Consider the following 26,352-nt stretch of genomic DNA (forward strand, 5'->3'; position numbering starts at 1 on the left):
ACTTCAAAAAAGAATTCAACAACATGCCATAAAACCTCTGATGAATGTAAGATGAAAGGCCTGTTGATATTGTGGTATCATCATCCCTGCTTAATTCTCTTTTACTTCAGCTCATCTCTGTATAAAGCTCCCTGGGCCCGGATCATGGTGTACGGGTTAGGGCACAAGGTGCGGCGCAATGGCCAGCTCAATCTGATGGAGGCCGTTTGCTACCCATTGGATGCATCTCCTTCTAATACAGGCCTTACACCTCCCCCCACAACCAACCAGTACCCCAGCATAATCATTCCTACTGACAAAGTGCACATCAAGCTAGGTTAGAACAGCAAAACATTATATATTTCATTATGCCTCTGTCATAGATAAGCTTATTTGTTCACTATTTGTTTTGTAAATCAAACTACTGTTATTTAGAGAATTTGTAACTGCATTGAGGTCTATATATTTTTTATGTTTTGTATGGAGTTTTTTTGTCATTTGTGTGTAGTTTTTGATGTTTTATGTATAATTTTATGAAATGTTTTGTGTAGAATGTTTTAGACGTTTAGTCTGATGTCTGATGTAATGGTATTATACAGTATATCACATTCACCTGTGACAAATGTATCTGGTCGTGTGGTCATGTGCTGTCATGTGCTTACAGAGAAGCTTCAGTCGTTCAGTTGTTTTTCTGGTCTTCTCATAGGTGTGTCTCCCCCACCTGGAGCAGTACTTGTACTGCATGCTCTGCCTCTGGAGTTTCCCTTGGCCTTGGCCTTTGCTGAACAGCTCCTGACATGGACACTGGATGAAAGCAGTGAGCATTCAGAGGAGGAACTTGACACTGTGCCTTCTTCTGTGCTACTGCAGGTTGTGGAGCTACTGGGTAAGAAAGAGCCTCTTCACTGACTTGTTGGTCTCATTATTCTAGCCTCTACTCTTTAATCAGTCACCTTGTTTTTCTTCCATAAGGTGGACTTCTGTGGACTACTGATCTTGCACCTTGTATCAAGGAGCTGATCTTTCACTTGCTTGCTGAGCTATTTCGTAAGATCCATCACTTAGAACAGTGCAAAGGTCCCTCAGGCTTGTCCAGCTCAATTGCACTGCTCATCAATCCTTGCTTGGCTGTTCTCATGGCTCTACAGACGGAACTCAGAAAGCTTTATGACCGTGAAACACAAAGCTGGGGGCTGGCTAGTTCAAGCTCCTGTACCTCAGGAAGTAGTGGCTCTTTGGCACTGGCTGCTGAGCAAAGCCGCTTCTCCACATACTTCCATGCCCTAATGGAGGTGTGCCTGGCTGTAGCAGAGGTTACATTGCCCCTAAATGTGGGTGGTGCCGCCTCAGCTGTGGGTACTCTTTCATCATCCAATGCACCAAATCTTAGTGATTCATCATCATCTTCATCATCTTCACCAGGCCAAACACCCCAAAGTCCAAGTTTGTTGTCTAAGCGCAAGAAGGTCAAGCTGAAACGTGAACGAGCAGCTGCAGCTGTTGTTGCAGCAGCTGTAGCTTCAGGAAAACGGGGCTCTGGAAGCAGTGCAAGACTATCAGAGAGTGATAGTGCTTTACTGAACGTGGCAGGGGGAAAGCCAGAAGATATGCTGTGGTTCCACCGTGGGCTGACCTTACTCATGATCGTACGGCATCTAACCAACAAGGACCCTCAGGGACTAGCTGTGACTGGAGATGCTGTAGCAGATGCTTGCCAAGCTCTTGTTGGTCCTACTGCTCATGGGAGGCTGCTGGTGCTCTCTGGCATTCCCACTCACTTGGAAGAAGCTGTAGTGCGTAAGGCAATCCGACGGGCGTGCAATGCACATGGAGGCCTTTTCAAAGATGAGATCTTCATTCCTCTTCAGATGGAGGACCTTAAAAAGACAAAAGGAGCTGCGGTTGGGACTCCAAGTACTCCCCAGGACACTAAAGCAGAGCGACCTCAGTCAGGCACTGTGGACAGTCCAGATGGTTCCAGCAGTGCCACCCCAGCTATCAGCACGAGTGCTTCAGCATCAACAAGCCAGACATCCATTTGCAGTTCCTCTCAGGGGGTGTCCCGGACTGCCAGCGAGCTGTCTGTGGATCAGGAACTGTTAGCATCCACTGTGACTCCACAAGTAACCTCTGCACAGTCACAAGGACCTCTAGATCCCCATAATATCTCCAGTCAGGAAAGCCTTGACATCTCTCTTTGTAGCACAGGAAGCCTTGGCAGTCTTGGTAGCCTTGGGGAACAGCTAGATGGGGGGGAAACAGCCTCCATGTCTGATGCGGGATCCTTGTACTCTGTCAATTCACTTGGCAACAACATCAGCATGGCACACTCCATTAAAGGTTATGCTGTCATAGAGGTAGGTGTTTGGGGGGTGCTTGTTTAAAAGGATATAATTTTGGTTATTGTCGGCTGGTATATCACTTGACTTTGCTTTACAGGTACGGGCCAGGGCCAAAGTAGAGAAAATTCGGGCCAGCCTCTTCAACAGCAGTGATCTCATTGGTTTGTCCAGTCTTGAAGGTGAAGAGGAGCTAATGGAAATGACTAATGAAGAAATCCTGACTGCCTCAAGTGTTAACCAAAGTCTGTTTGATACACAAGGAAGCTCTGCACTTGAGGACTACTTTATTGACAAGACAATCAGAGGTCATTTTACTTTAGATTTTCTGTTGGATTGGTCATTATATTACAGGCTTTAGACTAAACTACATTATTCTGATCTTGGTTTTAAAATATGTTTTTACATCAGGCAAATTCATTTTACTCCTCTGCTTGATAGTAACTAGTGACCAGCTGTTGCAGGTGTAATTAATATCAGTTCTACAGATACTGACTGCAGCTGATTAGTATGTTTAATTTTTTTGGAGCAGACTGCTTCACATGTCTAACCAAGATTGGTATTCAAATAGGAGACAAGCTTGTTCCTGGGGCACGGGATGTGCTGACAGACATCTTTAAAAGTTGCATCCACTCAGAGCAGATACTCAGCCTTACTCCCACCAGGCCAGTGAAAGTGTCTGACATTTATCTCAGCAAAGAACAGATAAACTCTCAGACACCTGGCAATCTACTATACATGTTCTTCAACCATGTACGACCTCCTAAGAAAGTGCTTGACGATCAGCTTACACAGGTTACTGTTTACATATATTACTCAATATACGTAAAGATTCATATGCTCCAAAAGATGACTCAGAAGTCATCAACCAGTTTTGATGCAAGTCTACTATTGAAATGTGCTAACAACGTCTATGTATGCCATATTTCTATCAACAGATTCTTCGCAAATATGGCACAGTGAAACCAAACAAGTGCAAGTACAGTAAGTCAGGCAAGGAGCAGCATCAGGGCAAAGTAGTCAGCACAAAGAGACCCATTACCAAGCCCCCCATCAAAGAGAAGTCTGTACTTAACAGTGTCCGGTGAGTCATCTCACACACTGCTTTCAGCCAATGTTACAAAATAAAATGGCAACAAGAACATAAAACAGCCTCACAAATTATTCTGATTTATTTTGTACATTTGTATCATTTAGATCTGTACCAAATCACTTATTTGCACATCATGTGATTACCTTCTAAAGTCACCAATACAATTATCTCATTCTGCAGACTACAGTACTGTCTTCTTAGAGCCTCTTGTATGATTTCTTAATGTTTTTAAATATACAATATATGATCATTTGGTTAGGATTTGCTTTGCGTGGGTGACGAAGTGCGTTGAGCCACATTAACACTAGAAGCGCCGCATCTCATTAACATACTTATACCTAGAAGTGCCAAGAGCCGGTCATTTAACTAATTTTAATACCTACTATTTTTACTACCTACAACTAGCGCTGTGCTGTTTTCACCTCCCTCCTTTACACAAGGAAGCTGGTACTGACACAATTAACGCTAGATGGCATCTTTGCACAAAAGGCAGAACTGGCTGCCGAACAAAAAAATTGGAATGTTGACATTTGCACAAAAGGTCAACAAACTAACTAAATAATAATAAAAAACTAACTAGTAATGTGACTAAATTACTTTTTATGATTGACTATGACGTGGTTTTCAGTAGCTTCTCCATTGTCTATTTTAGGTTTCCTGCTTTAATTTCTGCTTTGTGCAAAATATATATCCAAAATACATTTAGACAAAGAATAAAAAAGCACATTTAAATTTTTCACAAAATGCTAAATTGGTAGAATGAGATGGAAGGATAAAAAAGAGCTTCACACTAATAATTGCTTCACTCCTGTCTATGTTCATTCAGTTCTCTCACCGTATTATGTTGTCGATTCAAATGGAGAGATGTTTGACCGGCGAATAGCCGATGTGTTTCCTGATACCAATTTTGACTTGATAAATAGGTTATCATTTGCAAAATCCCTACAAACAACTAAGCATTTGTTTTTGCAAAGCATGACTTACCCATTTAGTTGGAACTTAGTTTCAATAATTTATATTTTTAATTCTAAATATTTAATATATTTATAAGATTATGGAAAGTGAATGTGTCGCCTTGTGACAACATGTGTTGTGAAAAGTGCTATACAAATATATTTGATTTGATTTGAAACACGTTGAAGAGCAATTCCATTTTTTTGGTTGTTTGTATTTTTAACAAGCTCAGTTTGAACTTTGTGTTTAATTTTGTTTAGAAAAATTATTGTTCTTTATTTATTTATACTAAATATTTATTGATAGCGAACCGTTGTGACACCCGCTGGCAGAAAAAAGAATAACAGTCTTGAAATGTAGATGAGACAAGATAGATTCAAGGCTTTATTGTCATATGCACAGTAAGGATGTGACGCCGGAGGCGTCGGGACAGAGGCAGCCGGAGACGGGGGTTGAACAGAAGGATGTTTATTGTCCATGGCAACCAAACCAGTAAAGCTCTTAGCGCACACTGCAAGTGATGCAAGGTAAAGCTCGTAGCGCACACCAGTAAAGCTCTTCGCGCATACACTATAAGTGATGCAAGGTAAAGCTCGTAGCGCACACTAGTAAGGCTCGTAACGCATACACTGCAAGTGTTGCAAAGTAAAGCTCGTAGCGCACGCAGGTAGGGAACGCAGAGACTGACACGCAGAAACCAGAGACACTCATGTAGCGGCAATGTGCAGCACTGGACCAGACGACCTACGGGCTTAAGAAGAGCAAAGTAAACAAGAAACAGGTGCTCAGTATGATGGTGATTGTGACTGTGGGAGTGGTTGCGTGTGCGGGGGTGTGTGCTGGGATCGGCTGCTGGCCGGGATGCGCGCCCTCTGGTGGCGACCTGGCCCCCTCACCGTGACAAAGGAGCAAGCTTCCCTGTACAATGAAATTCCTACTTTGCTTTCCACCCTGGATGTAATAATGTAAATAAATAAGAAATAAATAAAATAATAATACATTTTATTTGATGGCGCCTTTCAAAAACCCAAGGTCACCTTACAAACAGATAAAAGCAACAGTAATAGACTGAATCAGCAATCATTTAAATACATCAAGGTAAAAACAATACTAAAAGAGTCATGACAAACAAACACCACAGAACAGCTTAGAGAGAATATGCTAACTTGAACAAATGAGTTTTCAATAGAGATTTAAAAGAGAGAAGAGAGTCAGCGTTCCTGATAGCGGGGGGAAGGGAATTCCAGAGGAGCACAGCGACTAAAGGCTCTACTGCCCATAGTGACGAGACGGGCAGAAGGAACAGTAAGATGAGTGGAGGATGAGGATCTGAGGGAACGGGATGGAGTGGAGACATGTAGCAGTTCACACAAGTAAGGAGGAGCAAGGTTATGGATAGATTTGAATGTGAGCGTTAAAATTTTAAAATGAATTCTGGCTTCAATGGGTAACCAGTGGAGCTGTTGCAATACCGGGGTGATGTGTTCTCTGGATGGAGTACCAGTAATGACCCGGGCAGCAGAGTTTTGGAGCAGTTTCAATTTATGGAGAGTCTTATTCGGGAGACCAAAGAGAAGTGAGTTACAGTAATCTAACTTGGATGTGATAAGGCTATGAACAAGGACAGCAGTAGCATGAGGAATAAGAAAGGGACGGAGTCGGTTAATATTACGTAAGTGAAAGTAAGCAGAGCAGGTGATAGAATTAATATGAGATAAAAAAGAAAGTGTACTATCAAGTATGAAAAAAAGAATAGAAAAAGGACATAAACAAGAGTAAAATCGATTTAACCTTATGCTGCAGATTCGCACGCCCGGTGGCCATTTTTAACATTTTTGACATAGTTCACATTAAAACTAGATATCTCAAGTTGTACATATAGGAAAATTATCATTCATGGCTCAAACTGAAGTAGGCAGTTGGGGGAACATATTAATACACTTCAGTATCATATTCACATAATTTGGTTTATTTTAGAGCCTCTATTGCAGATGCTAATATGCCAGGAATGTCAAAAATGCTGACTTGAACTTGAACATGACTGGAATGTATATTCACATAGTTATTCAAATGTGGTATCAGAAATTACAATAAATTTCGCTAGGGTCTTTTCTAACAACACAGAAAAAATGGAGCAAATCCATGCAAGCATTGAAAAGTTATTCAGCTTTATCCAAGGTATGTCAAGTGCACCACACCCATGTCTAAATATGCCACACCCGACACACACCATTAGCCAACTAAGCTAACATGCCAACAAATTCCTTACACGAAACCGAGGAGCTACGACAAACAACAATGTTGCACATATTACAGCAAGACCAGAAAATTCCAATGACTAAATTTCATGTCCAAATATGAACGTTATGATATCATATTTATGTCCAATATAGTCCGACAGCATAAGCTAGGTTACCGTAGCCAACTCCGGTAGCATCCGACACGATACAGAGTACTCCAGCACTCAAAAGCTCCAAAACTGTTTATAACCTAACGCTTAGTTAATGTTTAGTATTAGAATATATATTTTGTACAATATCGCTTATGAAAAATTATCCATTGTTACTCACAGTACGTAGAATCGCGTCGTAGCCGGTGTACCGTCTCATTTCCGGGTTGGCGAAAATTCCGAAAATTGCCCATATATTCCACACAAAGTAATCCGTTTATGTTCAAGAGTAATCCGTTTATGTTCAAAAGTATCCACAATCCGCATAAAAACGAACAAAATAATCCATGGCTGCTTCAGTTTCGCCGAACAGTGTGTTCTGGGGAGCTTAGCTTAAGTTAGCAAAGGGTTAGCTTATGTTGCTATGCTAGCGGCCGAAATTGGAAATGAAGCGCCAGTTTCCGAGGGCTCAATTTAAAAATATACTTGACCAATCATGTCATATGAGGGCTGGTTAGCTTCGGAAGGAAGTAAACTATTGGTTAGAACAGCTTTCAATCACTTCTGAGGCTACAGCTTGTCTCTGTGGGCTTATTGGTTCACCCTCCCCCCCTCCCCTTCGCACCTCGCCGTGGGAGAGGTTGTAAAACCTGTCACTCAAAGTCACTACCCCACTTTAGACCAATAAAAACCACTCAAATCAAAGCAGAACCACTGCAGCTTTGTAATGAGGGGTCAAATCAGCGTTAAGAATGCTTCTGTGACGCTTAGGGGGCAGATTTGTCAGAGTGTCTCATTCAGGAAGCGGATTTCAGAAAATTTTGCAGTGAGGTGAGCAAGCTTTTGAAGGTACTTAACCACAACGGATTTACGCTGTTAAGGTCTTAAATTAAAGCCTTATTAGTAAACGATTTTTAGGTGACAAAACATTAAGACATTTCACAACATAAATATGTTTTGTAAACGGATATGTCGGGAGACCCCTCACGGGGTGCACTTTTGTAGTCAACTTCAAAGCCGGATATCTCGCGATCGGCTGCACGTAGACGGCTGAAACTCGGTAGGCATGTAGATGGGATAGGAAATTTTGATTTAAGTGCTTTTGTTTGGAGATTCATTAATGTTTAATATGTTTTATATCGCCGTAAAGGAGCTGGGCCCGCCGGCGGGCCCACTAGGGGGCGCACAATTTAAGAATCCTAATTTATTAACAATTCTGGGAAGAGTCATGAAAGTGGGGTTCTGAAATTGGATCCAGTGCAAATAATACATTTTTGGGGAGGTTGCTGTGGTCAGATGTGTTAGAAGTAGTCTGTGCAAAATGCCATGTTTTGTGCTTTACAATTAATAATTTAATTACTCAAGGCAGAGGGGAACTCCAATTATTCCATAGGGGAACTCCAATGATTCGAGGAATTGTTTTACCCCTAGTGGGCAGCCCTAACCCCGACACCCAGGGAGCAATTGGGGTGACATGCCTTGTTCAACAGTACTTCATGGCCTAGCTGGGAATTGAACCTACGACTCTGATCACAAGATAAGCTCCCCTACCACTAGACCATATTTCTTCGCTGTCAAAGTGTTTACAACGGTTGCAATATAGCAACACTACCGTTGTTGTTTCATACATCTTCTGATGCAGAATCTTGGACACATCATCAGTGATAGTACCTGGGGTCACAGGGGGTTTCGGGTCTTTCAACTTCAGACCCCCTCACCCAGGCGACCCGACCGGGAGTGATCAGTTCCCGGCCTGTGTCCAAGAAGCGCTCATCCACGCCTTGTCCCTGTGGATCCACAGCCATCGCGACGCTTTCTCAGCGGCCTCTGTCACTGAACAGATGGCTCTCCTCCTACGTGCCCCTGTGATGCCTAGGAGACTGTAGGCACTGCAGAGTGACTTCCCTGCAAAGCCCCTTCCCCCGACCTCAATGGGTGGGCATCTTGCACTCCACCCCCTGTTGCGGCAGTCCTCCACCAGCTCAGCGTATTTCTCCCTCTTCCTCCCATTGGCTTCCTCCAGCCTCTCCTCCCAGGGCACTGTCAGCTCCATCATGATGACCTGCTTGGAGGACTCTGACTGCAGCACTATGTCTGGTCTCAGGCTGGTTTCCATGATGCTCTCAGGGAACTTCAGTTGTTTTCCCAAGTCCACCCTCAGCTGCCAGTCTTTTGCTGTTCCCAGGAGTCCTGTTTGGGCCTTTGGTTGGGCAGGAGGTTTTTCCCCAGCCTTCACAAATGGTATCCTGTGCCTCCGTGGTTGCGATTGTTTGCTGCAGTCAATGGCACAGTGGATGGACTCAGCCACTGCCTTCAGCACCTGGTCGTGGCGCCAGCGATAGCGAACCTCTCCAAACTTCATGCGGTATGTGGACTGGGACATTGGAATTGCTGTATGCTAATGTTAAGGATGCATACAGGTGCTCCCCCCTACCCCCTCTTGGTAGGTCAGACCACATCTTGGTGCATGTCAGGCACTGGTATGTGCCATCAGTGATGCGTCAGTGTGTGACCATGCAGACAGTGAAGGGATGGTCTGAGGAGACTTACGAAGCATTGCAGGACCACTTTGAGACTACAGACTGGTCAGCACTCTGTGAGCTGCTCAGGGAGTATGGGCTCAGGGAGTCATGCTCAGACTACATTACTATGTTAACTTCTGTGTGGACTCCACAGTCCCAACCATGTTATCCATACAACAAGCCATGAGCAATGACATTAATGCTCTCCTTAAAAACAAACAGAGGGCCTTCAGAGCTGGAGACTGGAGAGAGGAAGTGAGAATGATCCACAGGGAACTGAAGAAAATATTAGGGTGGACAAATATAGGAAACTCCAGCAGAACAACATGATCCAACTCTCATGTTGGAGTGGAATGAGGACTATCACTGGCTTCAGGTCCAGGTCCAGAGAAACCTAAGTAGAGGGCATCATGGACATGGCCAACAAGCTAAATCTGTTCTTCAACAGATTTGACACTGCAAGTCCTGTCCTCCCCATCCTGGCTCCTCTGACCCTCCACTCACCCTCTCTGTGAAGTACTCAGACATGTATAAAGTATTAGAGAATCATACTTGAGTAAAAGTACAAGTACTCTATAAAAAGTGACTTGAGTAGAAGTTGAAGTGTTCTTTAAAAGTACTTAAGTGGAAGTACAAAAGTATTCAGCATTTTTTGTACTTAAGTATTACAAGTAGTTTATTCTAAAATGTATTACTGAAAGTACTGAAAGTAAAAAGTGCCCTTTTTGTAAAAATAAATGCCCTTACCCTATAAAACACTACTCTATAAAAATGGGCACAGTATAGTCAGTATGAAAAGATCGGATTACTGTTGCTAAAAACACAACTCAGTGTGACATATTCTTTATGATTGCCAGCTAATGTTAAGTGAATAGGCTACTGCAACACGTCATGAACATAATTAGGTTAGCGCTTACTGACAGCTCAAGCTGGAGTGTCTTCTGTGCGTTATATTTGTAACATACATTGATGCGTTTCTTCAAGTTCGAAGGTGAATTTTTGAAGGCCAAAATTTCACACTCTTTAGGAGTAGGCACTTCATCATATAGGAATTTTCTTTCACTCCTGCAAACGCAAACACTGTCTTTAGGTAGGGCCAGGGTGGTCTCCTTCCTCACCCTCACCACCACGATCACTCGATGGTGAAGGTGTGGAAGGCCAATATATGTACATTAAAACGCCAACAAGCTTATGTAATACACGTATTCTTCTGCTCTTACCAAACACGATACCATCTCTTTTAATGTGATAAAAAGCTAATTATTTTGAATAATTTCGAGTATATGTGTAATTGTATAAATATTTAAATTAAGCTGAAGGTGCTGGAAAATATTGAAAATGGACCTTGAAAGTGCCATACAAGTGCACGAATTCCACCTTGTAACTTCGCACGCTCAAAAATGGAGACGCGACGGTGCGTGGGAACAACGCGCATAGGCAGAGCCACCGTGATTGCGTACTTGTCAAGTGAACCTAGATTACGAAGCTCAAGGGTTCAGTGAAGGCAGCAGCAGAGTAAACGAGACGCGACCGAGGCATGCGCAGTTTTCTCTTTAGACAGCCTGATCGCTTGACCCGGTGACAGCGCCTGCTAACATGTTTATAATTGTAACGAGTAACTATACAGCACGTAAAAAATGTAATGGAGTAAAAGTATTAAAATAATGGAAAATATGTAGTGAAGTAAAAGTGGAAGTAGGAGAAAAAAAATTATACTCCAATAAAGTACAAATACAGCATTTTAGTACTTAAGTACAGTAGTGAAGTAGTTATACTTCGTTACTATACAACTCTGGAAGTACTGCACCATCTGCACCATATATCACTGCATGAATACCATGAAGAGGCTTGTTCTGGATCAGCTCTGGCCCATGTTCAAGCTACCCCCTCCAGTTTGCCTCAAAGCCCTGCCTAGGATTGAGAATGCCACCATCTAACTGCTCAACTGAGTCTACGCTCACATTTTTACTTCAACAGTGCAGTTAACACTATCCAGCCTGCTCTTCTGGGTGACAAACTAACAGCAATGCAAACTAACAGCGAAAGCCAACACGCATATCACCTCCAGCGAGCTGCAGACCTCTCCTCAGCATCTGGGATAAATGTACATGCATCTACAATCAGGCGAAACATCAATAGACATGGAGAGATGCTGGAAGGAATCCTCTGCTCTCAAGAAAGAACAAAATTGCCTGCTAAACATTGCCAGAGAGCACTTGGACAAACCAGAGTGCATTCTCTGGATAGATGAGTCCAAAATTGAATTATGTAGCCACAATCACAGGCGCCATGCTTAGAGAAAAGTCAACACTGCATATAAAGAGAACAATAGAATAGAAATGACTTTGTCATTGCACATGTCGCAAGTACAAGACAACGAAATGTAGTTGGATCCATCCAGAAGTGGAACCTCCTCCCATCCCCTGGCGGTGGAAAAGTGAAAGTCTGGACCTGCTTTTCTGCCTCTGGACCTGGACAACTCCATATTATCCATGAAACCATAATTTTCCAGGCCTATCAACAAATTCTTGACCCGAATCTCCTGCCATCAGTGAATTGAAGCTGGGATAGAAATGGATTATGCAGCAAGATAACAACCCAAATAATTTCACTTAAACAAGGAATGGCTTAAGAGAAAGAAGATATACACTCTGGATTGTCCCAGTCAAAGTCCAGTCCCACAAAAATGCAGTGGCAAGATCTAAAGTGGGTGGTACATGCCAGATGTCCCTCTAACCTCTCTCCACTGGTGAAGATCTGCAAGGAGGAGTGGACAAAAAAATCCCAAAAGCAGATATGAGACTGCAAGTAATGGCTCCAAAAGGAAGTGCCACAAGCTACTAAGAGTTCACATACTTTTTGCCCATTATCAGGTGTTTGCTTTTGTTGAATTAATAATGAAAATATATCATTATTCTGTGTGTCCCTTATTTGCAAAGCCTGCTTTACAATTTGAGATTTTGATCTTATGTTTCTTTATAAGATGATTAAAATTTTTTTTTATTATTTTTAGATAACAATGACCATGTTTGTGTGGTCCATTCTAGTAGCAGATCACAATTATAGTTCTATATCTAGGCTGAATTTTGGGGGGTTTTGTTTGTTTGTTTTGTTTTTCTTGGGGGTATTTGCCTTTCTTACAAAAGTTAATAGAAATACAGTGAGATATTGTAGTATTGCTGTTACATCAATTACAAACTGTTTGATTTGATGCCTTTTGATACAAGTGTCAGATTAAACAGCATGGGCATGCATTAAGAATGTGTCAGTCATTTGTGTTTCACTGATTTTTAATTTCAGGACTGCATTGAGTGAGAAGAAACCAGTCCTGAAGCCAAAGTCCCCAGAGAAGTCTAGGCCTGATGAGAAAGACTTTGAGAAATCACCTACCAAAAAGCTGGAAGGTTTTAACAATATCAGTATCTGATCGCTTTTTTTAGAATGTCGTTTTACATTTATTGGCATATCTGTATGTGCTTGTGTTTGTCTACATCTGTTTTGTTCCTTCTGTGCTAAGACGTTTCCTACTGTTTAACTCCACATGTGTATTTTGGAGCTAATCTATATCAGTATATTTCTTGGTGATTTTTTTGTTCCAATGTTCTTGTGGCATAGGGTTCATTTCAACTTTGGAAGGGAAACTGTTCACACCACCTAACGTAACACATTATGTGTAAACAGAAATTACTAGGGAGGACATGCCCCCCCCCACCTACACATATGTGTTCTACCGTCCATGTAAATGTAAGGTGAGACTCTCCCCCACTCTCAGTTTCAGTTCCAGAAGAAAAATATTTAACTTTGGAAGGTTTCCACAAGTTTACAGTTGACCGGGCCAAGCAAGACATTCGCAGTGTTTGGCGAGCCATCCTGGCCTGTGGTTATGACCTACACTTTGAAAGGTCAGTAAAAACTTATCCAAATGTGGTATGTAATAATCCAGATTATTTCTCCGTGTAGAAAGCATGATGGGAGTTTGTGTGTGTACATGTATGTCTTTCAAAGCATTAATGCTAAAAGTAATATTGTAGCAATTGTGATCTGCTTTCTGCAGAAAACTCATTTTGTGCTGTATGTATGTTATATATGCATTTTTTCTTTTGTTCAACTGTCCTACAACTATAGCAAAAATGTCTGTAAATTCTGAATAATCCTACCACTGTGGTGTCCTCTGTAGATGCTCATGCGTTGATACAAGACAAGCCCAGAAGGCAAGCAGGAAATGGACTTTAGAGGTAGACATTGCACTAGTGCAATATGTGAATCGCCTCTGTCGTCATCTAGCCATCACACCTGTACGCCTCCATCCACATGAAGTTTACCTGGACCCCACAGATGCAGCCGACCCAAGAGTCTCATGTCTGTTAAGTAAGACCAGCTATATATGAGTATACCAGCTTTGATGTATTATTAATGATATATTTTTATAGGAGTTATCTATGAGAATATTTCAAGCTTTGAGAATTTGGAGTATTTTTGGAGAATACGTAGTAGAGGTGCATATGCATTTTTTGTTTTTACTGTTCTTTAATATCCAAACTTTACTCTTTAGGCATACCTGTGGAAAGTTTGCGTCTTCGCTTTGCCTTGTTGCAGTCTCTTAATAACACGCTGGAGAGTTTCTTCCTGCCACTCATAGAGCTCAGGCAGACACATACTTATCAGAACAGTATTGCTGCCCTGCTGTGTGAGGCCAAAGGTGGGATCCTGTGTATGTTGTCATGTACCTGTTGTTTTACAGGTTATGTGAGTTTTTGTTACAATCTAAGTAGAAAACTAGCCTGAAAAGATTACTCAGTATAAAATCCCATTTGACGAGGTTAGTCTTTGTTTGAGGTCTGATAGTGATATTAGAGGTGCTGTTAATGTCCTCACTTTTCTAATTCTTTACTTCTTCTTCATTTCAGGCCTAATTTTTTATGATACCAAAGTGACGTTTATGAATAGAGTGCTGAATGCGACAGTGCAGCGCACTGCTGACCACGCTGCACCTGAGATCATACTGGATCCTCTGGAGATAGTGGGGGGTATGGAAAACAACTTCTCATAATTTCGCTGTCTATTATGATGATTCTCAAATGCACATTTGTGTTGTTTAGGTGAGATTCGGTCATCAGAAAACACCTACTTTTGTCAAGCAGCCCGACAGCTGGCTAGCGTACCTTCATCTCAGCTCTGTGTGAAACTTGCAAGTGGAGGAGATCCCACATATGCCTTCAATATCCGCTTCACCGGGGAGGAAGTTCATGGCACTAGTCTGTATACAAAGCATTCATTTTTACAAACAAACAATCCAAATATCTCATCACATACTTAATCCAACCCAAGTTCATATCCATTTCGTTATTTTTAATTATTTCTTCTTAGGTGGCTCGTTTCGCCATTTCCTTTGGCAAGTCTGCAAAGAGTTGCAGAGCACGGCCCTTTCTCTGCTTCTCTTGTGTCCTAGTGCTGCAGCAAATCATAACAAGGTAGACAGGCTTTATCGGCTCATTATTAGAATTAGATGAAATAGGGCTTGTGACTTCCCTTCATTTATCAAATTTATATGAAGGATAATGCTAACACATATCTGTGTGTAGGGGAAGTACATCTTGACACCTTGCCCCATTAGCTACGCTGAAGAGCAGCTTCTGCACTTCTTCGGCCAGCTTCTGGGCATCGCCATTCGGGCAGATGTCCCTTTGCCTCTGGATTTGTTGGGATCCTTCTGGAAGGGTCTAGTGGGTGAGGCGCTAGACCCAAATGCAGACTTACAGGAGGCCGACCTCCTCACCTACAACCATGTCAAGAAGTTTGAAAGTGTAAGACATGCCCATGGTTTAAATACATTTTAAACAAAAAAACATGATTTCCGGTTAACATTTTGAAGTGTAACATATAAGATCACATGTCAGAAATAACGGAGATTTAATTGATAAAAGTACACCAACTCAAAATCTTTGACTTTATCCAAATTAAGAAATAAACAGCCATCAGCTGGTACTTGTTTAAAGTAACTATTTTACTGAACAACTATTTAATTATTAAGATGTAAAGCAGCACTGCTGGTCTTCAGCTGGTCTTGAGCTGTGCTGCTTCTCCTATGTTCTTCCATGTCATAAACCAGTACTACCATTTGAAGTTCAAGGCACTTCTCTGTCTGGCCGCCCAGTTGCTGGAATGAGCTTCCACAGGCTGTCCGAACAGCAGTGTCCCTTGCTATCTTAAAGTGCCAACCAAAGGCTCATCGCTGTGAACAACACTTGAATTTAACCTGTTAATGCACCTGTGGGGAATTTTTGGATTTGCTCATCTACTTACCAAAGTATCTTGTAATAACACTCAAATTATTTTGTATAGCATTTTATTGTACTACATTTATCTAGGTTTTAGCACTGATTTATTTATAGGGTCATTCCATGTCAAATCAACTAAAATTTGGATTGGTCCCCGCTTGACCACCTCAGAATCCCTTCAAACTTTCCCCATTTGTAGGCAGATATGTTTCATGGACAAATCCAAAGTATTTCTGTTCAATTTCTGTCCATGTTCAATATTTCAAGAGTTACAGCCGTTTTTGTAACCCCACCCTCAGACGCATCTTTTGCGAAAGTGGCTAAATAGCAATATTTGAATGTGAATACCTCTAAAACTATTACAACTAGAAGGCCGAAATTTTTTTCTATGAAACTTGTATACTTGTAATTTATGTACTTTCTGGTGCTGCAAAAAATCAACTAAGTCATTTTCACCTGTCATTATCTCATGGATGGAGTAGAAGAAGGCTGATCTATGTTTTATGTTTCAAAGTACTTCCAGTGGTAATGTTGAAGTAATAATTCAACATAATTATTATTCAACATAATATAATATAATTTTACTCAACATAAAAGCGCTTTGTGACATGTGTTGTGAAAAGTGCTATACAAATATATTTGATTTGATTTGATAATTAAGTTGCCTCTATGTGGTCCAGTTTTTGCACAATTTGCTGTCAAATATCCGATTTCACATGTATGGTACCCTTGTTTGGACACTGATTCCCAAAATACCTATATTTATTTTTTCAATTTTTTTGTTCTGTTATATACTTTGATATGTGCTGATTATATGGTAGAAAAATTTGAATGGCCTTTTTTGATATCAATTGATATAGTGGTTTTATTCAACACTAAAAATCACCAATATCATGGAAAAATAACATTCAAAAAAGAGAAGCAAAACAAAATTCATGTTGTGCTAAAATGCAGTATTTACACAAAAAATTCATTTACACAAAGGCGCCAGATGCATATTAAGTTACACATCAACAAAAGTTAAGTAATTATGCACAGTTTGTTATTTATACACTAGAAATGTGTTGCAGCATAAGCATGGCTGAGATTAGGGCTGCCACAAACGATTATTTTTATAGTCGACTAATCACCGATTAATTTTTATGATTAGTTGACTAATCGGATCGTGCGTTAATTGAATATAAAACATACAGCTTATCACACTAGAATGCAACTGCTATTATATATTCATCATTAGATTTCAGCTAAAAATAAAAACAATTAAGATCATAGTTCATTAAACCTTTAATGAAATATGCAACTTGTTGCAACAATTATTAAAATAAGTATAAGGCACTGGCTTAAACAACGCAAAAATAAATACATTAATAAAGAATTTTTATTTTTTTAGGTTTTTCTTTCTTTCATTTGTCTCTGGCATCAAACGTAGCTACATATAAATCAAATTAGGTAGGTACCTGAAACTAAGGAATTATTCACAAAAATAAAGTTTTGGTCTCACTGACGTTACAGAAAACACACGAATGCGTGCTAAGGCTAATGAAACAAATCGCCATCACTAATGTTAACTTTTACAGTTACCACGATAAGTAAGTACAAAGTTAACGCTCTGTTTACGGTAACGTTAGCAGCTAACTAGCGATTTAGATTACAGAGATGACGGTCCCTCTTCATCATTGTCACAATAAGCCACAACATGCTTCAGGTGCTCGTACATCGCGGTTGTGCTGCCGTGGAAGGAAAGTTCTGCCTTGCAGATATTGCACGCGTTTCGGAACCCGGTTACGGAAAATGATCCCACACTTTTGAGTTCCGTAGCCGGGTAGCCATGATACCAGTCTGTGTAATGTCCTGGGATGTCGTCCACTGTCTACCTCGGTTTCCACTACTGTGCATGTGCGTTAGGGACAGAAAGGCAGACGCGACCGCAGCAGTATGGAGAGAAAAAAAAAACACGACGCATCGACTATTAAATTAGTCGTCGACTATTTTAATAGTCGACATAATCGTGACTAGTCGACTAATCATGGCAGCCCTAGCTGAGATATCAGTCAGATTTTCATTGTCCAATTGATATTGTCTAGCACCACTTCCAAAAGCCTGTGGAACTGGAACACGGCAAAGGATTTGCTGAAATGGCACCCAACACACATCGTCAAAAATTGTAGCAAGAAATAAATAATATAATATGAACACAAGTTTGTGATCACAACACGCACCCTAAGAACCTAATAAATATTTGAAAAACAGGTTATATCATTGTATAATAATTTGCAGTTAAGCTTAAACAAATTAGCTAAATTACATTTAGCACAAAGTTTGGCTGAAAGAGTCAGTACACTGTTGGTAACATTAAGAACTAGTGCATACCTGCTGATGTGAGTCCAACTACTTCAACTTCTTCCACTGAGTTATCAAATAGCAGAACACACTTTTTTGACTAATGTAATGACAATTTGCATTGATCAGTATAACCCAACTTTGGTATTTCAGCTACTAGAACTTAATCTGATAATGCTTATTAAAATGTCAACAAACAAAATGGCTGAACAAAGACTGTCAGAGTAAAAAACAGGCAATTAAAATAAGTACATTTATGTACAATAACAAGGTGGAAAAGAAACTTCTATGTATATTCTTAGGAATGAGCAATGGCAATTTTAAATTAATTATCTTATCATGACTGTTATATTTTACAAGGTAAATCAGCATATGTTACTGGAAAAAAAACACAAAAAAACAAGCAGATCAACAGTAGTCAGTAACAGTAGTAAAAGCAAGGTAAAAAATCTCACGAAAATTTCAAAAAATTGATCAATTCAATTACAAATAAAACCACTATATCAAAAGAGGCCATTCCAATTTTTCTACCATATAATCAGCACATATCAAAGTATATAACAAAACAAAAAAATTGAAAAAATAAATATAGGTATTTTGGGAATCAGTGTACAAATTACCGTACGTGTGAAATCGGATATTTGACAGCAAATTGTGCAAAAACTGGACCACATACAGGCAACTTATTACTTCAACATTGCCACTGGAAGTACTTTGAAACATAAAACATAGATCACCCTTCTTCTACTCTATCCATGAGATAATGATGGGTGAAAATGACTCTTAGTTGATTTTTTTTTCCAACTTTGGGAATTTTTTCTATTGACACGACACCAGCATCTTGAAAGTTGTAGCACCAGAAAGTACATAAATTACAAGTATACAAGTTTCTAAACATTTCTATTCACATTCAAATATTGCTATTTAGCCACTTTCGCAAAAGATGCGTCTGAGGGTGGGGTTACAAAAACAGCTGTAACTCTTGAAATACTGAACATGGAACACAAATACTTTGGATTTTTCCATGAAACATATCTGCCTACAAATGGGGAAAGTTTGAAGGAATTCTGAGATGGTCAGGTGGGGACCATTGGTTGAGTTGATATGGAATGATCCTATAGCAGTTTATATTTGGACTCTAGTCTATTTGTGTTAGCTAAGGCTCCTTTTCTGAGTAGACATCTAAGCACTTTTGTGGGTTACTATGGACAAGGATGTCTGCTAAATGTAACGGGGTTATTCATAGTGTCCTGAAAATACAGTGGCTATTACATATTCACTTAACAGCCGTTTTACAGAAATGTCTAGTAGAAGTTACTTTATATGCCTTCTGCCTTCACGGGCAGTCATGGTCCTGTGGTAGGGAACTGGTCTTGTGACCGGAGGGTCATGGGTTCGATTCCCAGGCTTGAGGCCATGAGTGAGGTGCCCTTGAGCAAGGCACCTAACCCCATCTGCTCCCCGGGTGCCGGGCTAGGGCTGCCCACCGCTCTGGGCATGTGTGCACCACAGCCCCCTAGTAATCACTAGTGTGTGTGTGTTCTAACTACACAGATGGGTAAATGCGGAGGATAAATTTTGATTGCGGTGAAAAATCACAATTGACAAATATGGCACATTTACATTTCATTTCTATCCTCCAGTTAGGTTCTTTCCTTTTGTCAAACACTGTCAATGACTTTATACTTTAGTTTATGCAGTCTTCAGCTGACTTTTATACTTTGTCCCTCGTAGGTGACTGATGAAGCTGAATTGGAGGTACTGTGTGCAGAGATCTCATCGCAGAACCAATCTGGCGAGAGCCCTGACTCTCCCAGCCGCCCTTGCTGTTCTTTTACCTATGTCACCATGACAGGCGAGGAGGTGGAACTGTGTCAGGGTGGATGTAACCTTGCTGTCAGGTACCAACAAAAAGTACTTTGAAAGAACTATGGAGTGAAAGATACATGATCAGAAAGGATGGAAATTGGAGGGATTTGGGGTTACAATTGGGCCTAACATTTCTGTTATGAACAGAACCGAGATTTTTACTTTTTAGTTTTTGCATTCCAGTCATAACATTTCAAGACCAGTTACAACAAACAGTAAAATAATAAGGTTAATTCCTGTCTTTTATACATTTTAAGGCTGTCCATAAAGTTTAGGAGTGCGTTTATGGGGATTTATGACTATTCTTCCAGAAGCGCATTTGTGAGGTCATATACTGATGTTTGATGAGAAGTCCTCCACTCTAATTCATCCCAAAACTATTCTGTCAGGTTGAGGCCAGTCAAGTTCATCCACACCAGACTCTGCCATCCATGTCTTGTCTTGCTTTGTGTACTGGTGCACAGTCATGTTGGAAGAGGAAGGGGCCAGCTCCAAACTGTTCCCACAAAGTTGGGCACATGGAATTGTCCAAAATGTCTTGGTATGCTGAAGCATTCAGAGTTCCTTTCACTGGAACTAAAGGGCCAAGCCCAGCTCCTGAAAAACAACCTCACACCATAATCCCCCCTCCTCCAAACTCTATACTTGGCACAATACAGTCAGACAAGTACTGTTCTGGCATCCGCCAAACCCACATTTGTCCATCAGATTGCCAGATGAAGAAGCACAATTTGTCACTCCAGAGAACACAGTTCCACGCTGGAATTCACTGAGCTCCTGAGAGCGACCCATTCTTTCACAAATGGTTGTAAAAATGCCTATGTGCTTAATTTTATACACCCATGGCCATGAAAGTGATTGGAACACCTGATTCTGATCATTTGGATCTTATACACAGTGGGGGAAAAAAAGTATTTAGTCAGCTGTGCAATTGTGCAAGTTATCCCACCTAAAAAGATGAGAGGCAAAATGAGGAAAAAAAATCACATTGTCTGATTTTTTAAGAATTTATTTGCAAATAATGGTGGAAAATAAGTATTTGGTCAAAGACAAAAGTTCATCTCAATTCTTTGTTAAATATATCCTTTGTTGGCAGTGACAGGGGTCAAATGTTTTCTGTAAGTCTTCACAAGGTTGGCACACCGTTGCTGGTATGTTGGCCCATTCCTCCATTCAGTTCTCCTCTAGAGCAGAGGTTTTGGCGAGCAACATGGACTTTCAACTCCCTCCAAAGGTTTTCTATGGGGTTGAGATCTGGAGACTGGCTAGGCCACTCCAGGACCTTGAAATGCTTCTTATGAAGCCACTCCTTTGTTGCCCTGGCAGGGTGCTTGAGATCATCATCATGCTGAAAGACTCAGCCACGTTTAATCTTCAATGCCCTTGCTGATGGAAGGAGGTTTGCACTCAAAATCTCACAATACATGGCCCCATTCATTCTTTCATGTACATGGATCAGTCTTCCTGGTCCCTTTGCAGAGAAACAGCCCCAAAACATGATGTTGACACCCCCATGACGTTTACACCCCTATGATGTTGACACCCCCATGATGTTGCCAGTAGGTATGGTGTTCTTTGGATGCAACTCAACATTCACTCTCCTCCAAACATGACGAGCTGTTTGTACCAAACAGTTCTACTTTGGTTTCATCTGACCATATGACATTCTCCCAATACTCTTCTGGAACATCCAAATGTTCTCCAGCAAACTTCAGACGGGCCCAGATATATACTGCCTTAAGCAGATGACACGTCTGGCACTGCAGGATCTGAGTCCCTGGCGGCGTAGTGTGTTACCAGAGGTGGGACCAATTCAGTGTTTTGCAAGTCTCAAATAAGTCCAAGTCTTTATCCTCAAGTCCCGAGTCAAGTCTCATGCAAAGACAGTCAACTCAAGTCAAGTCTCGAGTCAAGACAGGCAACCGTCAAGTCAAGTCCCAAGTCTGAAACTTGGAATTTCAAGTCCTTTCGAGTCTTTTTTTTTTTTTTACCAATGTTGCAGGTATATTTTAAATGTAAATAATAGACATGTGTTCTTTTTTAAATCTGTATTCTCAAATCTTGATAAAACATGTGCAACTGAAAACACGAAGTATAAAAAAAAATTAAAATTACACCTCTTTATTGCACAGTTAAATTTTTTAAACTTAGCTGCAAAAATATTCATACTTTAAACTACAATTTTCCAGAAATAAATATTCTGTGAAAGTCATAAGTAGAACTCCATGTTCAAATAAAAAGTGCTGATATTTTCACAGTACAATACAAAGAACCATAACGGCATTTTTCCCTCTCTTCTCTTATCTGGTTTCTTAGAGAACATGTGTGTCCATGTGTGAGTGACACAAGACAAACAAATATAAGAACTGAACAATTAACAGGAATCTGCAACTTTAGACATTTCAGTAAACTATTCTGCATTGCATTTGCAAAAGACCAAACTGGCCAAAAGTCTGTATGTCATTTGTGCACGATGAGGCCGTAGAATGATGCCCCAATAGCTGAAAACTCGCTCCACTTTTGTCAATATATTTTTTTCTCGATTTCAAAATCACAATCCATGCTGAAATAGAACTGGATATTATGATGGGGACAGAGAGAGGCTCTCTTACCTGAGTTCAGATACAGAATCCAGGGTTGGCAACCCTCACGCATTGCGCGTGAGACACACGCATTTGACCGTCTTCACACGCTCTCACGCCACACATCCGATTTCTCACGCCGAAAAAAAAATCTAGTTTATTTACCTCTGATACACATCTATGATTCAATGAGTTACTAGTTCGCTCTGGCGCCAACCACTGGCGATCGATCGATCGATCGCAATATAATACTTAATTTGTGTCCATTTTACACCCCGCCCGGTAACAATTTACGTTCGCTGCCCCCCCATTTGATTGGTTGTGCTGCAGCTCATGCACACACACACGTACAGAGTGTGGAAAAGCAGAGGACCGGTCTGCGTCAGAAGGATGGAAATGAAATTAATGGGGCGCACTTTATAAATATTAATATGCGTTTTAAAATTTAGATTTGGGGTAAAAAAATCAAGTCTTTGCAAGTAAACAGGTTCAAGTCCAATTCAAGTCCCAAGTTATTGGTGTAAAAGTCCAAGTCAAGTCTAAGTCTCTGAATATTTTTTCAAGTCAAGTCAAAAGTCTTAATATTAATGTCTCGAGTCTGACTCGAGTCCAAGTCATGTGACTCGAGTCCAAGTCATGTGACTCGAGTCCCTACCTCTGTGTGTTACTGACGGTAGCCTTTGAATTGAATTGAATGACCTTTATTGATCCCACGAGTAGGAAATTCAGTTCCACCAGAGCCACGGTGTAAAGCACAGAGATTCCAGAGTGGCCACAGCATCATGAGAGCGCCGCCATTACAGATTAGGGGAGAAACATAAAGAGGTAAACATTAGGAGGAGACAAAAAAAATATGACCACAGATTATTCTCATAACAGGACAACAGTCTGTGTGCATACAAAAAATCCCCATAGCCCATACAAGGCTATATAACAGACGGGAAGGGGGGACCAGAGGCCTGGCATACCATCTTTGTGTCAAAGTTCGCGGTGGAAGGCGAGAGCCATCTCTGACAGTCTCTGTGTGGGGGTAGGAGCAGGTAACCAGGACGACGACCTTCTGTGAGAATTTTGTTTGGGCGCCAGTGCAGATAAGAAGAATGAAGAATTTAGCAAGGAGCTCGTCCTTGAGTGTTTGAGCACACAAAATTCCTCTTAAGTCAGCGGTCTCACAACTGATCCAACTTCACGCATAAAGCATTGATTCCATCCGCGGTCACCTCCCATAGTCTACCTATGATGTCAATTACAGGCCTCTCTCATATTTTAAGTGGAATAACTTGCACAAATTTCCCCCACTGTACAGTATAAGGTGTCTTCTCTACACAATTACTCATTCGGTTATTCATACTCAATATATATATATATATATATATATATATATATATATATATATATATATATATATATATATATATTAGGGGTGGGACGCGATTAAAAAAATTAATCGAATTAATCGGAAGCTTTGTAATTAATTAATCGAAATTAATCGCATTTCAGTATTTAACATGAGAAATATTAATTTAAGTTTGAATGATGAATGAATCAATGAACATAATCATAAACTTCAACATCTTGTTTATTTTTCCACCAGTCTACTACACAGACCAATATATGTGTAGTGTGCAGAAAACAGTTCAGAACATTGGAAATTCTGATCAAAAATGTTGTTTAATTTTGGGAGTTTTGCTCAGGATATTGGAAGAATTGAAGTAAATCAGAAGATGTTTTTTAATAGCATTTTAGCAATTTCTTTAATTTCCCAGGCTTCTGCCACAGGCATCTCCATAGTGCCTAGAAGTGGTCTTCTGCATGCTCAAAGCAAATGACTGGATCTTCATCATCTATAGATTCATCATCTATAATATGAGCTGTGACACCAAGATAATTCTTGTTGCTAACAGAGGTCCAGTGATCCCCAGTCAGAGCCACATTTGTGGCGCTCTTCACAATAACCTGTTTTACTTCCTATTCCTCATCATACAGCTGCTGGATTTTCTTCGACATTGTCTTTCTGGGGTGAGTTTCCCAAAACGTTCTTAGCGCCAAGTCCTTAGTCATTCTTACGTACGAGGTTAAGAAGTACTTGGCGCTAAGAACGTTTTGGGAAACTCACCCCTGGACGGTAGTTCGTAACTTGCATCAGTTGACGCAATGTGCAGCGCTTCTTGTAAGCATTTATCTTCGACCACAGAGAGCGGACAACACAAATAATGTGACGCATCATGTATAAACGCGTGCGGAGTCGCGCGCTACGGCCACTCGCGAAAATTTAATCCAGTCTTAATGGTCCAATGAAGGTCATTTAAAAACCAGGACGTTTCCTCACAGGATGTGAATTACGGACGTTTGGTCACCCTATCGTACTAGGAATACATTTAGCAGCTAAGTTATCATTACTGACCTGCGCGTTAAGCTGGCCCATTTTCAGCCGATTTTTCACTCGTTTCGGCTCAATCGCGTGTCGTGCATCGTATAGTTTACACAGGTAAACGAGGAGCGATTCACACCTCACGACCAACTCCCGATCAGAAATCGCAGCGTCGCAAGAACATCAAACATGTTTGAAATTCAAATCGCTCCTCGTGAGAGTATCGCACTGTTGAAGCAGCTCCACGAGCCGACTCTCGCTGCGATTTAGTCGTACAGTTTGAGCTGGAGCTGTGTACACGATTTAAAATATCGTACAGCGTACGCCCAGCTTTAGCCGCAACATGTTTTGCGTTGAGGTGGTAACGAAGGGTGGAAGTGCTCCTGTGATAAGCGAACTCCTTCCTACATAAAGTGTAAATAACACTATTTTTGTTTGTAGCCTACTTCCATCTGGAAGTTTATATTTAAATTTCCCATCCACCAGCGTAGCCTCTTCAGTCATCTCCATCATGATCTTATTGTGCGTCCATATAATCTGTATGTCTGGAACTCGTGCACTGAGAAACATTCCACGGTGCAAAAGTGTCTCGTCCGTTAAATGCGTTAAAATGCGTTAATTTTTTTAGTGCGTTAATTTTCCTGTAATTAATTAATCGAAATTAACGCGTTAAAGTCCCACCACTAATATATATATATATATATATATATATATATATATATATATATATATATATATATATATATATATATATATATTAGTAAATGTGTAGAGAAGACAGTTATTCTTATACTAACTTGAAGTCTTTAATTTGCCATTGGATAAATCTTTAGAATACTTGGCAAAACATGAAGGTTTAAATACTCTCATGTCAATGACGGAAGAAAAAGCATTGAAAACAGGCTAACAGAGGCTTAAAATAGTCTTTCAACAAAACAACAAGAACAGACATATGTACTCAGCAGACCATACCAAATGAGCCTATACATGCCCCCATGTGTGAGGGTGTGTGCCATACACTTAGTTATTACATTATCTTTGTTCCTTTGGCATGGAGGATTAAACTAACCCTGCAATGTATATATCACATTGCAGCAGCTGACTGACAACAATTACTACATAATAATCACTTCATTATAGAGAATTCAGCATGGTGAGAGGGTCAAGGGTAGTGGGTTTATCCTTCATCCACACTGGTTAGACAGGGCAGTGGGTTGATCCTTCATCATATCTGGTTAGGCAGGAGGTGGCCGGTCCAGGATGGATCTCTGGAAAAGCTCGTCTCTCCTCATCTCAGTGTTCCTCGGGTAGGCGGGCAGCCATGTGGAGAAGATAAAACAGGAAAAACTAGCTCTGGATGAGGTCATATGGTCAGAGTCCCAGACATATTCTGGAAGGTTATTCCAAAGCTGGGGGGGGGGGGGTTATAAGAAAAGGCTCTTCCCCCTGCTGTTACCTAATTAATTGTTGGAACTAATAAAAGGCCAGCACCCTGTGATCTTAGTGGACGTGGGGGTTCATACTAGGAAATAAGTTCCTGGAGGTATTCAGGAGCAAGCCCATGCAGTGTTTATAAGTTAATAAAAGAATTTTAAACAGAATTTAACTGACAGCCAATGCAGGGCTGATAGGACTG

General features: G+C 40.7%; 1 protein-coding gene across 7 annotated transcripts in view; it reads left to right on the plus strand.

Moving 5' to 3' along the window:
* Positions 1 to 26,352, plus strand: part of hectd4 (HECT domain E3 ubiquitin protein ligase 4) — a 168,319-nt gene that overhangs the window by 137,942 nt on the left and 4,025 nt on the right. For 5 of the 7 annotated variants that reach the window (XM_076987110.1, XM_076987112.1, XM_076987113.1 and 2 more), the window contains exons 59-73: positions 111 to 316; positions 686 to 865; positions 952 to 2,336; positions 2,419 to 2,626; positions 2,890 to 3,113; positions 3,257 to 3,402; positions 12,577 to 12,680; positions 13,049 to 13,178; positions 13,454 to 13,644; positions 13,829 to 13,975; positions 14,184 to 14,303; positions 14,376 to 14,531; positions 14,644 to 14,747; positions 14,859 to 15,080; positions 19,629 to 19,795. In XM_076987110.1, coding sequence (XP_076843225.1) covers positions 111 to 316; positions 686 to 865; positions 952 to 2,336; positions 2,419 to 2,626; positions 2,890 to 3,113; positions 3,257 to 3,402; positions 12,577 to 12,680; positions 13,049 to 13,178; positions 13,454 to 13,644; positions 13,829 to 13,975; positions 14,184 to 14,303; positions 14,376 to 14,531; positions 14,644 to 14,747; positions 14,859 to 15,080; positions 19,629 to 19,795 — 3,690 coding nt within the window. Of the gene's footprint in view, positions 1 to 110; positions 317 to 685; positions 866 to 951; positions 2,337 to 2,418; positions 2,627 to 2,889; positions 3,114 to 3,256; positions 3,403 to 12,576; positions 12,681 to 12,891; positions 13,179 to 13,453; positions 13,645 to 13,828; positions 13,976 to 14,183; positions 14,304 to 14,375; positions 14,536 to 14,643; positions 14,748 to 14,858; positions 15,081 to 19,628; positions 19,796 to 26,352 lie in introns of those variants that run through there. The other 2 variants (XM_076987115.1, XM_076987116.1) reach the window with 2 other exon arrangements.

This window comes from Brachyhypopomus gauderio, unplaced genomic scaffold, assembly GCF_052324685.1.
Source record: "Brachyhypopomus gauderio isolate BG-103 unplaced genomic scaffold, BGAUD_0.2 sc51, whole genome shotgun sequence".
In the NCBI taxonomy this organism is placed as follows: domain Eukaryota; kingdom Metazoa; phylum Chordata; class Actinopteri; order Gymnotiformes; family Hypopomidae; genus Brachyhypopomus; species Brachyhypopomus gauderio.